Consider the following 15,940-nt stretch of genomic DNA (forward strand, 5'->3'; position numbering starts at 1 on the left):
TCTCCTCCTTAAGCATAATATGAATTTTCCCGCCCCCTTTTTATTATTTTATTTTTTGATGTCACACTTTTATATGCCATAGGTCCAATTCTCTTCACCACTTTAAAGGATCCAATATACCTTAGTGCTAGGTTTCCTTTCAGACCAAACCATAACATATGTTTCCAAGGAGCAACCTTCAAGTAAACCACATCTTCAACATTAAACTTAAGAGGCATTCTTTTGATATATGCATAACTTTTCTACTGGTCTTGGGTAACCTTCATCTTATCTCTTATAATTTTCACCTTTTTTAAAGTGATTTGTACTAAATCTAGTCCCATCATCTTCTTGTCCCTAATTTCTTCCCAGCAAATAGGGGTCCAACATTTCTACCATGCAAAGCTTCATAATGAGTCATCTCTATGGTACACTAGTAACTGTTATTATAGGTGAATTTGATTATTGACAGATGTTCTTTCTAATTTCCCCCAAATTCCAGTATACAAGCTCTCAATATATCCTCTGTAGTCTGAATTGTTCTCTCTGATTGCGTATTAGATTGTGGATGAAATGTTATGCTCAAATTTACTTTTGTCCCTAAAGCACGTTGAATATTTGGCTATAGTCGTGAAGTGAATCTAGCGTCCTTATAAAAAAACAATTGGTACAGGTACCCTATGTAATCTCACCATTTTATCTACATACAGTTTGGCCAACTTATCTATTGCATTTGTCATTTTCATAGACAAGAAAAGTGCTGACTTTGTTAATCGATTTACTATAACCCAAATTGCATCATCACCTTTTCTCCCTTTTGGTAAACTCGATATATAGTGATGTCTTTCCATTTCCATTCCAGTATAAAAAATGATTGGAAAGGTCCAGCTGGTTTTTATGCTCCACCTTTACTTGTTGGCAAACTCCATATTTGGCCACAAATTCAGTAATTGTGTTTTCATGTTCGGCCACCAATATAATTCTTTTAGGTCCCTGTACATCTTAGTCTTCTTGTATGTACCATAAACCTCGATTTATGAGCTTCTCCTAACACCTCCTCTTTCAAAGCTTTATCGTCAGGCATATACATTTATTCACCTATCACTACCATTCCATCATTCAAGACTCGAAAGGGTGTCTCAACCCCCAGTTTCACCTTATCTATCATTTTATTCACTCTAATGTCTCTTCATTAAACTTTCTAAACTTTGTCTCGCATACAAATCGTACTTTTAATTAATATAACAATGAACCCTTAAGCCCAATCTCAATTTTAACATCAATCTTTTTCAACTCTATCAATTCCCTTTTACCATCCTCCTCTATTGTCTTCATTACTACTTTATTCTTACGACTGAGAGCATCTGCGACCATATTAGCCTTCTCTAGGTGATAATCTATTACACAATCAAAATCTTTAATGAACTTTATCCACCTTCTCTATCATATATTCAACTCATTCTATGTCAGTAAATACCCTAAAACTTTTATGGTCCATAAAGATTTGAACATGGGACCCATACAAGTAATGTCTTCATACCCTTAATGCAAACTCCATTGTGGCTTGCTCTAAATCATGGATATGATAATTGACTTCATGAGCTTTTAGTTGTCTAGATGCATCAGCGATGACTTTACCATGTTGCATTAGAACACAACTAAGCCTCTTTCTGGATGCATCATTATACACCACAAACCCTTCGGTTCTTGAAGGAAATGTCAGCACATGGCGGTAATTAACCTTCTCTTTAACTCTTGAAAGCTTTCTTCACACTTTTTCATCCATTTCCATATAGTTTCATTCTTAGCCAGTCAAGTTAATGGAGAGGCTATAATTGAAAAACCTTCTATAAACTTTCTATAATACCTTGTCAACCCCAAAAAACTACAGATTTTCATCACATTTGTAAGCCTTTTCCATTTCAATACAGCTTCAACCTTTCTCAGGTCTATAAACATCCCCTCTAAAAATATAAAATGCCTTATAAAAACTATTTTTTAGCTAAAATTCATATTTACTTAATTTGGCATACAACTGGTGATCTCTTAGGGTCTGCAGCACCTGTCTCAAGTGTTGTTCATGATACAAATAAGATCTAGAATAGACTAAAATGTCATCTATAAACATCGCTACAAACTTATCCAGGTAAGTTTAGAAGACTCTTTTATCAAATTCATAAACATTATCGGTGTATTTGTCAATCCAAAGGGCATTACCAGAAACTCGTAATGACCATAACGAGTCCTCAATTCAGTTTTTGGTACATGCTGCTCCTTGATCCTTAACTAGTAGTACCCGATCTCAGATCTATTTTTGAAAATACCCTAACCCTTTTCAACTGATCAAACAAATCATCTATTTGTGATAACAGATACTTCTTTTTTTATTGTCACTATATTCAACTGTCTATAGTCTATACAGAGCCTAAATGTTCCATCCTTCTTTTTCACAAATAGAAATAGAGCTCCTCGTGGTGAATTACTTAAGTGTATGAACCTTTTATAGTAATTCTTGTAGCTAAACCTTCAACCCAATCATTTCTCCTAGCGCCATCCTATATGGTGCCTAAGCTATTGAAGAGATACTAGGCAATACATCAATTAAAACTTTTACTTCTTTTTTCGGGGGTAGCCCTGGTAATTCCTCCAAAACACATATGGAAACTCTTTTACAATGAGAAGATTTTTTATCCCTACCTCACCCTTTCTAAAATCTATTACATAAGCTAGATAGACCATACACCCCTTTCTCATAAGCTTACTAGCCGTTATGGCTGAAATTACACAATTTAGCATGACATTCCCCTTCCTAAAATTCACTCATTTCTCCTCTAATCCACGTAGAGTCACCTTTTTTATAAAACAATCCATTTTAGCTCTATAATTGCTCAACCAATTCATCCCTAAAATTATGTCAAAATTATGTAATTCTAATGGCATCACATCTACTTTTGTATCATATCCCCCAATAGTGATTTTAACTCCCTTATACATATTTTTTATATCCTCCAAAAGTGTACTAATTAAAAATCTCTTTTCTAACTTAAGTGGTTGCTTTTTCAGTTTATTCTTAATTTTCCTTGCTACAAAAGAATATGTAGTATTAGGATTTATTAAAAGTTACACAAACTGATTTTCTAATAACAAAGTACTTGTTACTACATCTATGGCAGTTCATACATCCTCCTTATCGTGTGAAACACCCTACCCTGGGTCCTCTCATCTTGACCTTGAGATCAGTTATGATTCCCACTAGTCCCCAACTGTAATGGCCTAGCATGTCTATCGATATTGATTTACTACTAGTAGCTTTGTATTTGTTATCTCTGTCCCTATATATACTCAGCTCTCCTATGACAGTCTTTCTTGAAATATCCTTGATCACCATAATAATTGCATCCCCAACCCAAAAAAGAACATTCCTGCAATCTATGCCCATTATGTCTATAAATGTAGCATCACCCTAGCGAGGCAGAACAATCTCTAGGATGTCACTGCTCGTAACTGACATAGTATGGATTAGTAATAGTCATCTATTCTAAAGCTCCTCTGGTAGAACTACTATTCACATTTGATTGCCCCTCAACTGACCCTTCACCTAAAAATTGATGTGACCTAGTAATTGATTTACTTTGACTAGCCTCCCCTTCTTTCTTCTGAAACTGGTCATAGTGTTCATTATTTCCCTTTTTAAAAAGGGGAGGCCTAAAAGGTTTACTCATTAGGTACTTCATCTTTTTTCTCTTATTGCCACTCAATTGGTCCTCCTGACCCTTAATAATGCATGCCTGTAAAGCCTGGGTTGTCTCTATCAGATCCTTCATTATCCCGAATTGTAGAGCTATCAATCCTTGTTTTAGTTCTTATCTAAATCCATCTCTCAATTTCTCTATCATGTGCTTTTTAGTAGGAACATGTTATGGGGCAAATATTGAGAGTTTTTTTTTTGTTTTTTGAATGTGGGCGTGAATCTAAATATTTTTTTTTATGATGAGTATTCTCATAAATAAATGAATAATAAAATTTAAATTAAATAATAATTTTTAATTTTTTTAAAAAATAATGAGATAAAAACGATTTATGGGTGCAAATTTATTTTAAGATGTTGTAAAATATTTCTTTTATGAATGAGATATAATAATTTGAGTTGGGTCAACATGATTCCATCAATTCAAAACTCATTTTAGAAATTGTCAATTTGACAAGTTTTCTTTTTTAAAAGATATATGTCAAAATTTACACCAATAACTTAATTGACAAGTCTTTTCTTTTAAAGGGATTGGTATCAAAAGTTTTGTAAATGGCTTAAATGGTAGTGTATATACCAAATGGCTTTAAAAAGAAAATCAGAGAGAATAAATGAAGAGTTAAACTTTAGTATTTTTTAGGATTTTTTGCAAAAGTATGAAATTTGGGGACCATTATGTATTCTTGCTTTAGTGTGTAATGGAACTCTTTTGTGTGTGTTTGTATGCATGTCAATTTGTCATTTTCCCTTTTTAGTAATTAGTATTACATGCGCTTCTCTTTAGAGGATGTTTTGGAGTATGATAACGTGTGTTTTTTAAAATATTTTTCATTTAAAAATACATTAAAATAATATATTTTTTTATTTCTTAAAAAATTATTTTTTATATCAGTACATCAAAACGATATGGAAATAAAAAAATTAAAGTAAAAAAAAATAAAAAAAATTAAATTTTTTTAAAAGCATTTTTAAAACAAAAAAACAAACAAGTATTAATTCATTATCGTTAATTGAAAGATAATTTGTCTATCATACATATAAAGTAAAAATCTTCCAATTAACAAGCAAAGCTTGGAAGCTATGATATTGTAATATATAAATATAGCCACATGAGTAGACGACTCAATTATTACCTTACGATATTATATCACATGTAAAAATTATAAAATAATATTATGTAATTTACTAAAAAGACTCAATGTCCCTTTGCTATTTAGATAGACACAAAACACTATGAATTGAAGTAGTATAATAATTATTTTTATTTTTATTATAATTAAAAGTATTAATATTAAAAATAGTATAATTTTTTGTATAATTTTTATTTTTATTATGATTAAAAGTATTAATATTAAAAATAGTATGATTTGTGTTATAATTATTTTTATTTTATTATAATTAAAAGTCTGGGCGCGCCCACGCCCTACCTGAAATTGGGCTCGGACGCGTCCATGCCCACATCCAAGTTGGGTCTGGGAGCGTCCATGCCCGACCCGAAATTGAGCCTAGACGTGTCCATGCGCAACCCCAAGTTAGGCCTGGACGCGTCCTCGCCCACACCCAACTTGGGGCTGGATGCTTAACGCCCAACCACAAGTTCGGTTTGGAAGCGTGCTCGCCCAAACCGCCTCCACGCCCACCCCCAAGTTGGGTCTGGACACGTTCGCACCCACCCATATGTGTTAATATAGTAATGTGTTATAAATTTTATTTTTTCTTTTATAGTTCAAAGTGTTCAGATCAAAAATAGTATTATTTATGTGATAAATATTATTATTTTTATTATAACTCAAAGTATTGATATAAAAAATACTATTATGTGTTGAAATTCTTGATATAATTATTTATGTTATAAAATTATTATTATTATTATTATTCTAAATATTCATATAAAAAATAGTATTATTTGTGTTATAAATATTATTATTTTTATTATAGTTAATATTATTAATAAAATAATTAATAAATTTGAAAATCTCAAAAGTGATATAAATTATTAACCTTTCTGATCAGTTTAAAATAAATAATTTGTAAAAACAAGAGTAAAAATTGTAAAAAACCAATTTGTAAGAAACCCTTAAAAATTGTATTTGTGTGATTGGCATTATTTACCCGAGTGATCACTAACTATATTTGGAAAAAAAATGAGAACCGGGGAAATGTTCCAATACCATCCCATGGTCTTGGCCTCTTGGGTAGTCCTCACTTTACCAAAGTTGTTCTACACTTCTACCTAGTGTCGACCGTGCATAAAGGATAGGTGGTTTTAAAAACTGATACATGCATTTAACATTTAGAATCCGTCTATATAAACATAAACGTGATTGAAATCATGTTTTTTTAAATTTTAAATTTTATTTTTTATTAAAAAATATAATTTTTTTTATATTTTTAAATTGTTTTGATGTGTTAATTTAAAAAATAATTTAAAAAAATAAAAAAAACATTATTTTGATGCATTTATAAGTGAAAAACACTTTAAACTACAACCGCTACTATAATCTCACACAGATCTTAATCAGATTTTATCAGGGGTCCATCTCAATTTGTTGATTATTTTTGGAAATGAAGCATAATCATAATACAATATCTGATGTTGGCTTAACTTTCAATTTTCTAAGATTATTAAATGTTTTGAATTTATATGCACCATGCTATCAGCAACCTGGACATTTTATTATTGATATATGAGATATTTTGTTCAATTTGGAAGTCTTGAATTCGAGTTTCTGAAAAGGATATATCTACTTCCAATGAACTCATTTTATAAAGAATCGTGTTTGTTGGATCAAATAGATTTACATTTTCATATTACATTTCAAATTATAAAATATACTAAATCACTTGGGTAAAATAACGTAATAGCCCAAATTTTATTTTTAGTTTTATCTTCAAACTTTTTTTTGAGTTATTTTAAATGAAAAATCTATCTAACAGTTTTTATTTATTTAAATACTTATTTTAATGTCAAGCACACTAAACTCTTGATGTTTTAATGTCCTGGGATAGAAGAGATGGAAATAAAAGGAAAATGTACTCTTGTATCTTTAGATTTATTTCAAAATTGTTTTAAAGACTGATTTAGGTTGAGAGAGAGAAAACTTTCCGGTTTGATTTTGTATTTTAGAATCAATTTTTGAGTTTTTTAGATTAATAAATAGATTTTGTTTTATGTTATTGTTGGGTTACCGAATAACATACATGTGGCGGAAACAATAAAATAAAAATTATTCGAGAATCTCTAGGATCCTATTAGACAAATCTAGAGTTGTTTAGGAATTTATTACTTAAAAATCTGATCTTCTTCTGCTTTGACTAATTCTTTAAAGATTGAGTTGTTGCAAACCACAAACTGTCCAATTATTCAATCTCCAATAGTAATCTATACGAACCACCAGTGAGAAATCTTCTAAATCTTTATTTAGGAGAGATGAATTATTATGCCTAGATTGCTAGCTCTCTATTATGTGACTTACATAGTTTTTATGTCTAACATACAACAATTCAAAAATAAGAAGCATACCTTACTGTTTATAGGGAAATCAGAAAAACCATATAGATTGACAAAATATGAATTTGGCCCCTAAATAATATTCATATATTAATTCAGGAGAATTTTAGAAATTAACTTAATCAAGTCTTTACTTGATTTTTCTAGATCTAGAAATATAATCCTTATATTAATTATATTATTGTCCTTAATTTCTAAAATATATTTTAATCAAGTTGTACTTAATTAAATCATCCCAATTTAATTTCTAACTAATGGTTCTTAATGTGTGTGACCCATTAGGTTTCTAATATGTTGACCCAAATATAAATTATAATTCTAATTAAATAGAATTAAATAAATTAAACAATTTAATTTATTATCAGTTCAACAATTAATTAATTTATATTTAAAGATCAGGTGCATCGTTCAACAACGTGTTATGATTCCTCAAATATTAAAAAAAAATTATTAGTAGTTTAACTTAACATTTCAATGATCAGTTTCTCAGTGTAATTAATATTATTTTATCAATAATATTTTAATTTAACATTAAAACATGTTATATGTCTGTCATGTTAAATCATATTTATTCTTTACATAATAATAATTGATTGTTTGAATAAGAATTGAAATTCTTTTCAAATCTCATTCCACCTTAGTCAATGATTTCTTAGTCAATATTATTTGAGAACAAATGAAATATTTTTTCTAATTCACTTAGGGTGATGAATTCTCTCTTGATCATTTAAGTATCTTTATATAGGTCATGGTATACCCAATGTCTGCCCCTTCGTTACCTCGATCAAGATAACATGTAACAGGATCAAAATATAAAATTCTCTATATAAAATAACTTAGTGACCTCAAGTTTAAAGATCACTAACACAACCGTCATGTGAGCCTTTTCATATACATATGTAATCTCTCCAAATAAAATTTTCATGCAGATCAATTCAATATATATGTCTTATAACAAACAACTATATATTAATTTTAGATATTCTTTTTCATCTTATAAGAACACCTATTTTTTTTATAAAAAAACATAATATATCTTTATAATTCTAACAAATATATAGTATTTAAGACATATTAAACCAATATTTATAAAATATTTAATATATGTTTTTAGATGAAAATAGATTAAATATAGATTTTCAAGGCAAAAAATATAAAAGCCCCTATCCCACGCGTTGTTGGCCTTAATTTGTTTTTAGCACTTTTCTTTTACTATGCCATGCAGTACCCCGCGTACGGCCCCTTTTCTAACTTTATTTTTTTTATTTTAAATTAAGTTTAATTAAAATGTATTGATTAAATAAAAGTGTGATGACCAACTTGACTAGTATTCAATTTTAATTTAAATTACTTTAAAAATAATTAAATAATTATAATATTTTTTATAATATAATAGCATTTAATTTTTACTTTGTTTTCAACTAAGATTATAATCTATATTTATCTTTAAACTTTTCAATTTAGTTTTTAGTTAGCATTTACAACTTCTTCTTCTTCTACTTCTTTTATATTTAATGGTGTATATAGTCCTTACTTTATTTAATTAAATAAATAAAACAATTTTTCAATCTATAATAAAGATTATTATTATTTAATTAAATAAAGAACTGATTTTAAAATACGAAGTTATTAAATCCAACTGGGTTCATATCGAGTATTATAAAATTAAATATTTTAATTTATATTTATCTCTCAACTTTTCAATTTAGTTTTTAGTTAGCGTTTATAAATTATTTTTTTTACATTTATTGGTGCATGTAGTCCTTACTTTAATTAATTAATTAAATAAATGAAGCAGTTTTTCAATCTATATTAAAGATTTTTTCTTGATGTCAAAAATACATTGAGAATGCCTGCTCATATTTTTTAGCATTAATTTTTTTTTAATCTTATTTGTGGCAAAGCGCATGTCAACCGATTAGATTATATAATTAATTGTTAAACTTTTACTTAGAAAATTGAAAATACACTAGTAATGCATGCTTGTAATTTATTTATTTACATTCAAAAGAATTTCCGGCAGGAAAAGCAATAACCAAGTTATGTCCAAAAGGAACGGGAAAAAACAAGAAATTCATCAGTTTAAGTATGGGGAAGAGAGATTAATATCCTTCACACATGAAAATGTGCCAAAATATTTAGAAATTAAAACAAAAACTAATTAATTACAATTTTCAAACAAATACTAACCTTTAATAGTCATTTCTCCTAAAAAGAAAAGAACAACTTTATGAAATTGGGTCCACTTCTCATGTTATGTCGCCACTTTGTTTTATTATTGTCTCACGAAAATAAAGAGATAAAAGTAATAGAGATATGAAAAATAAAAGAGACAGAAATCATAGAGATATGAAAAATAAGATATAACATGAGACAAGGATAGGGTTATATTTGATACTGACAAACAAGATAAATTAATGTTTTTTATACTATTTAGTTGATTATAAATAAAATATGATTTTTTTTTATTTTTCATATATATCACACTCAAACTTAATATTTAATCTAGAACTCGATCAACTTAAAACTTGAAATGATTTAAGTTTTAGAAAAATAGAGGAATGATTGACTCGGTCTTACTTGATTAAAAACCTATGTTAACTTGGATATAAACCCCAGGCAAACCATAAATAAAAATGTTGTTGATTTTTTTTTATAAAAAGATGGTCAAAACAATGTTAGTTTGATATTCTTTTCAAGCAAAATAATTTTTTTTTGTTGACTTTTTCTTCCAGTGACCTAGGTTTTATCCGGAGTCAATTTTGGAGTTATGTTTAAAATTAGGATAATAACAAGTTTTATCTTTACATGCTTTAGTTGGATAATTTTGAAATTAAAATTTTTTTTACAATGATATCCTAGAGATAACAAAATAATAAATATTATCACTGAAGACATATTCCCTCTGCATTTCCTGTTTTGAAAATATAAAAATTTATTTTAAAATTATCTCAATAACATATTTATTTTTATGTCTCTTTGATTAAATATGTTTCTATTTTTTTTCTATCTTGAAATAGTTATTAAACATTATTATACATCCCACTTGAAAAAACATAAACTTTATAATAATCAATTAAAATGCATATGCAAGTGCCTTTACTAATTCTATAAAAATAGGCTACCTGTTTTTTTTTTTTTTAAAAAAAACCTCCTTCGAAAATAAATTATGGAAAAGAACTTTACTAGTAAAAATGGTGTGCTGCTTATTATTGTGAGTTTTCCTTTCCAGAAAAAAGTATACGTGAGGTAGTTAAAACCAATTTTACTCACTGGGTAGGGTACGTAGTAAATGAAAGTAGGAAAGGAAAAAGAAAAAAGCAAATTTTGTATTTCTTATTCCTAAAAGAAAAAGGATTTGTTTGATATAAATTCAATTCATTTATTCATCCTAACATTGTCTTTTTAAAAAAGAATCACCAATCTAATTTTTCTTTTTCAGTTGCAATAATATTTTATTATTTCAAATTTAAATTCTTAATATTTAAAAAATCATTTATTTTGGATGAAATTTGGCAAGTAATCAAATTCAACCCAATCCAATGTACAATTATATTATCTAGAACAAAAAAGATTATTCATAGTTTTTTATTCAATGTAAAAGCATCCTCTGGTCAGCTTGATTGTTAATCGAAATTAAATCCTTAAAGTGAAATTTAATAAATTAATAAATTGAATGATTTTGTGGGCATATCTTCCACGTCAATCTAATATATTAAGTGAAATTTAATAAATTTTTGTTGATGTTAACCTTGCAAGTTGAACCAAAAAATTAAAGGAAGAGCGCAAATATCCTTAAAGTCATATATTTTAGATTAATAATTATTAACAATAACGACCAAGTCACAATATAAATAAATTAAAAAAAAAACCCTTAAAACATGTTTTAAACTTTTAAGTAAATTAAAAATTATAGTAACTGGTTACGCTGCCTGAAAGTGTTCATTTCAAAGTACATTTAAGTTGAGATTTTTCTAGTATAATTATATTTTTATAAGAACAGATGCTCTGCGTTATCAAATACACACTTAATAAAACAACATCTCTGTTCTTAGTTTTGTTTTTCTCCTAGTTTGGGAGGAACCACTAACAAGCCGACTAGCAAAAGTTGAGAAAAAGAAAACAGAGTGTAGTCCTCTGCTTTGGGTGCATGCTGCGCTGGGCTTACATGAGACCCATTAAAAGTTTGCAACTCTCACTCTCCCCGTCTATAATCATAGAACAAAGAGTCTCATACAGATTTTAGTTCTAGAGAGCGTACATGATCTTGTAGAAGCTAGCATTATGAGGTAGCTTGTGTACTGAGAGAGAGAGCTCAAAAAGGGACAAATTCTGCAACTTTGAGTAAGAAACAATTTAGCGTTCTTTTCTTTCTTACGAGTCTCATTATGATCACTAGTTACCATTTTTAATTTGATTTTATGTAATTTCCCCCCTTGATTATAGCAAAAAAGCACCCCTTTTCTGTATTCATTGATTCCTAATCTATAATATTATTTTTTTATTCTTAATCCCAATTTTGTTTATTTTGATCTCAGATTCTCTCTCTAAAAACAGAGGATTTATGTCGTCTGGGTTTGATCTGTTGACTGGAGCTCCAAAAAAGCTCTGCCTCTGGCTTTCACTACAAACACTCTGCATCAGTATCTGCCTTTTCAATTCTTTTTACATGAAAACTTGGTCTCTTCAACAGAGCTTTTTGATCATTTCTATACGATTAAGATCAAAACGGTATGTGGTTTTTTTTTTTTATAAGTGATGATATAACATTGATTGTGTTTGTTTTTGTGACTGGTGATGATGTATGTTTCGATGGGTTGGTTTTGGTTTTTGATTTGACGTGGTCTGTATGTATGTTTTTGTTATGCAGGAATTACAGTTGGGTTCATTGCTTTAAGGACTCCTTAGGAAAACGTTTCTTGTTTCCAATTTTGGGTTTTAGGGGTTTTTGGGTTTTAGTTTTTTCTTGATACTCAAGTTTTTTAGATTTGCTTTCTTTCTTTCTTTCTTTCTTTCAATTGTTTTTTTCCATTTCTCTCTTATATCTACCAATTTTAAATTTCACAAAATGCCAGGCCTTCAAAGGCCAATTTTGGATCAAGATAGGATTTTTGATCAAGAGAAGCAAAAGAAACCAGCCATGGAAAGCAACTTGAAAGGTTCTAGGAAAGTTCGAATAATATGTCATGATCCTGAGGCCACAGACTCTTCAAGTGATGAAGATGAAGAATACTTTGATCGGTGTAATCGTTGGAAGCAATTCATTAGGGAGATCACCCTCCCAGTTTTCCCATCCAAGTCCATTCTTGAGGGTCCTTCACAAGACAAAACTGGTGTATGCGAAAGCAATATTATCACTTCTAATTCTCTTGATAATATTAGACCTCGGAGATCATCAACAATCTATAAAGGTGTTCGAAGAAGACCATGGGGGAAATATTCAGCCGAGATTAGGGATCCATTTCAAAAGATTCGTTTATGGCTCGGGACTTATACAACTGCAGAAGAAGCTGCTGCTGCTTATAAGAAAAAGAAGGAAGAGTTCGCCAGCAAAATGGCATTGGAGAGAGCTAATAATTTGCATGTTGGTACGAAGGTAGTATCTGAAGAATTCGATGGCTTATGTTCTCATCCATCTCCATTGTCTGTGCTTGATGTCTCTACCATGACCTCACTTGGTCATGGGCTTGAAAGCAATGTGGAAATGGTGGCCAAAGAGTGTAATATGGAAAGTTCAATCAAAGAAGAAAGCTGTGTAGAAATGATTGAAGACGGCTCCGAAGAAGCGCAATGCATTTCGGATTTATGGGAAGAGCGAACGTTATCACCATCAGTTAGTCAAGAGTTGCTTGGTTTTGATCAACAGTCTCAAATTGGGCAGTTTTTTGATGGTTTCATTAATGGAGAAGGTTTTTCTATGTGCGATAACACTGAGCCTGTCAGTTCTCCTATGGATGGGGTGATGGATCTTCCGGACATTGAACTTGAGACGCTTGCTTTTGTTGAGGAAACTCTCAATTTTGCTCACCAATAATGTTTGTAGTTGTTACTCATTTCAGGTGCATTTTTAGCGTATATCATAAAATAAAATAGTGAGGAAGGGAGTTCTTGGGTTTTTGCTTGAGAGCCTTTCGCAACTCTCTGAGAGAGATGCTCCATTTACGAGTAGCTACTGCTATCTTCTTGTTGAGAATCTGAATATTCAAAAAAAAAAAAAAAAAGAAATCTTTCAAGTCCAAGTTTGTTTCTTGTGCTTCTTTTGATGTCATTGTTTAGATTCTCCGGAAAGGTCTCGGAAGGTGGCATCTTTTGTCTTCTCTTCTTTTCGAATTGCTTATTTTAATCTTGGCTTCCCACCATGCTTTGTCGTTGGAGATGGATGGAGGTCTTCTTTATACTTTGTGCTAAGAGAACGTTTCAAGAGGGGCATTCTTCCGCTTGGAAGAATTCCAAGAGATTGTTCTGTCGCACCATGCCATGCCATGATGGATTCCAACCACTATTTACTGAAGTATTTATCTCGACGTTTCAAATTTTACATCAGAAATGTTGGGTTTGTGGTCTACAAATTTATAGAAAAATATTATGATATAATTAGTGATATTTTATTAATTATATTTTAGATTTACTTTAAAGAAAAAGATAAACATAAAGAGAGGATTGAAAAAATTAAATTTATTATCAACCAAAAATGATAAAAATATATCTATTTCTGTCTTCTAATTATATTTATTTTTTTTAAAAGAGACACAAGAATTAACTAATAAAATATTATTAAGTTATATAAAATCTCTCTACGAAACCAACTTGACGCCTGAAGTTACACTAGCACCAACTCTTCTTTTTCTGGGTGAGAGAAATGAATTTCAACCAATGAAAAAAAAAATAATCTCTTAAGGTTTTGAAGATTTTTACTATATATATATATATATATATATATATATATATATATATATATATATATATATATATATATATATATATATATATATATGTAGTCCTTGCTAGAAGACCTGTCTTGAAATATATAAATTAACTATAAACTAAAAAAAAAAGAATGTTTTTCATATCCCTTTTCACAAATACTATTTATTAAAATAGTGTTTTTTTTTAATTTTTTTCGATTAATTTTTTTTAGTTTCATCTTTTAATATTAAATTTATTTTTTTATTAAGTTATCACACTTTCATGACATGAAAAATGGGTTTGACTGGTTAACCCAATTGACTTATGTTTTTTTTTAATTAACTTTTTTTCTTCTCAATGTTATCCTTTAATATTGAGTTGATTGAAAATTAGATTTCATAATTTGTTTTGTTTATTTTTATTATGTTATTTTAGACTCATGTCCTGATAATAATGCTTAACATGTTAACCTGAGTTGATTTGAGTTGTTTTTTATGTCTTTTTTAATTGATTTTTTTTTCTAATTTTATTATTCAACACTAGAATGATTGAGAATTGAGCTTAATAATATGTTTTGAATTGCTTTTTATGTGAATATCTTGGTATCGTGATCAAGATCGTGAATTTTAGTATATTTAACAATTTTGGTGTATTTAACCAGGATTAAATCAGATCATTTTTCTCTTCTCTTTCTAAGATATTATCTTGGTATCATGACACGTGTTACGAGTTATTCAATATTGGATTTGTTTTTTATATGATTATCTTTGTCTCATGACCCAAATCACGGGTTTGATTGGTTAACCCAATTAACTTATTTTTTTATTGGTTTATTTGTTTTCTTTTAATTTTATCACTTAATATTGTGTTTGATTGAGAATTAGACTTTATGATTTATTTTAACTTTCTTTTTATTACATTATTTTGATTTTATGACTCAAGAATATTGCTTAACGAGTTAACTTGGGTTGAATTAACATATTTTTTGGTGTAATTTTCTTAATTAAATTTTTTTATATATTTCATCGTTCAATATTTGGTTCGATAGGGGCGATTGAAAATTGAACTTCATAATTGTTTTGATTTTCTCTTTATGGAGTTATCTCAATCTCATGATCAAAATTATAGATTTAAAAATTAACCTAGGTAAATCATGCTATTTTTTTATTTCCTTTCTATAAAGTTATTTTAGTTTGATGACTCAGGTTATGGGTTCGATGAATTGACTCAGATTATTTTTTATGTTTTTTTATTTATTCTTTAGTTAATCTAGGTTTGATATTTTAGTTGTGGATATCAATCTATGTTTTTACATACAGGTGGCATGAAATTGGTTTTAGATTGAAATTAATGTGAATTAATTATATACTATAGTCATACTTTGGGTAGCAATTATATGGTAGAAAGAAGTTGCGTGGCAAATCATGAGTAATGAATAGACAATGATTCGGCGGCTGAGCAGGTAAAAATGCTCACTTGTATTGCAAGCAAATGCGTGGACTTCGAAGATAGTTGTTAAACATGCTTTTCAGGTCCCAACACTTCCACTTTATTTTCCATTTCTTATAATCACTCTTGGATTTCATTGCAAATGACGTGGCCCATGACGTCATCTTCGCCAGAAATTTATATTACGAACACAACTCCATGCTCGTTTATTTCTAAGGAGACAAGAGCTTGTCTGTGAGCCTGATTTCTAGCAACTTGAAAAGCCGCCCTGCCTTAACAATTCAACTAAACTCTCTGCTTTATGATCCTTTGCTCATAAGATTATTATTATTATTAGTAGCTATTAC

At 29.1% G+C, this 15,940-nt stretch overlaps 1 protein-coding gene across 1 annotated transcript; it reads left to right on the top strand.

Annotated features, from left to right (window-relative positions):
- The first annotated feature begins 11,258 nt into the window (after positions 1 to 11,258).
- Positions 11,259 to 13,477, top strand: LOC133675597 (ethylene-responsive transcription factor ERF073-like). The gene is made up of 3 exons (XM_062097023.1): positions 11,259 to 11,582; positions 11,777 to 11,969; positions 12,109 to 13,477. The coding sequence occupies exon 3, from the start codon at positions 12,307 to 12,309 to the stop codon at positions 13,270 to 13,272; it is 966 nt and encodes a 321-aa protein (XP_061953007.1). The 5' UTR covers positions 11,259 to 11,582; positions 11,777 to 11,969; positions 12,109 to 12,306; the 3' UTR covers positions 13,273 to 13,477.
- Positions 13,478 to 15,940: the final 2,463 nt, after the last annotated feature.

The sequence above is a fragment of the Populus nigra genome, chromosome 16 (assembly GCF_951802175.1).
Source record: "Populus nigra chromosome 16, ddPopNigr1.1, whole genome shotgun sequence".
NCBI classification, from domain to species: Eukaryota; Viridiplantae; Streptophyta; class Magnoliopsida; order Malpighiales; family Salicaceae; genus Populus; species Populus nigra.

What these genes read in the sequence shown, in the direction of transcription:
- LOC133675597 (XM_062097023.1), top strand. Translation starts at nt 12,307, where the DNA reads ATGCCAGGCCTTCAAAGGCCAATTTTGGATCAAGATAGGATTTTTGAT.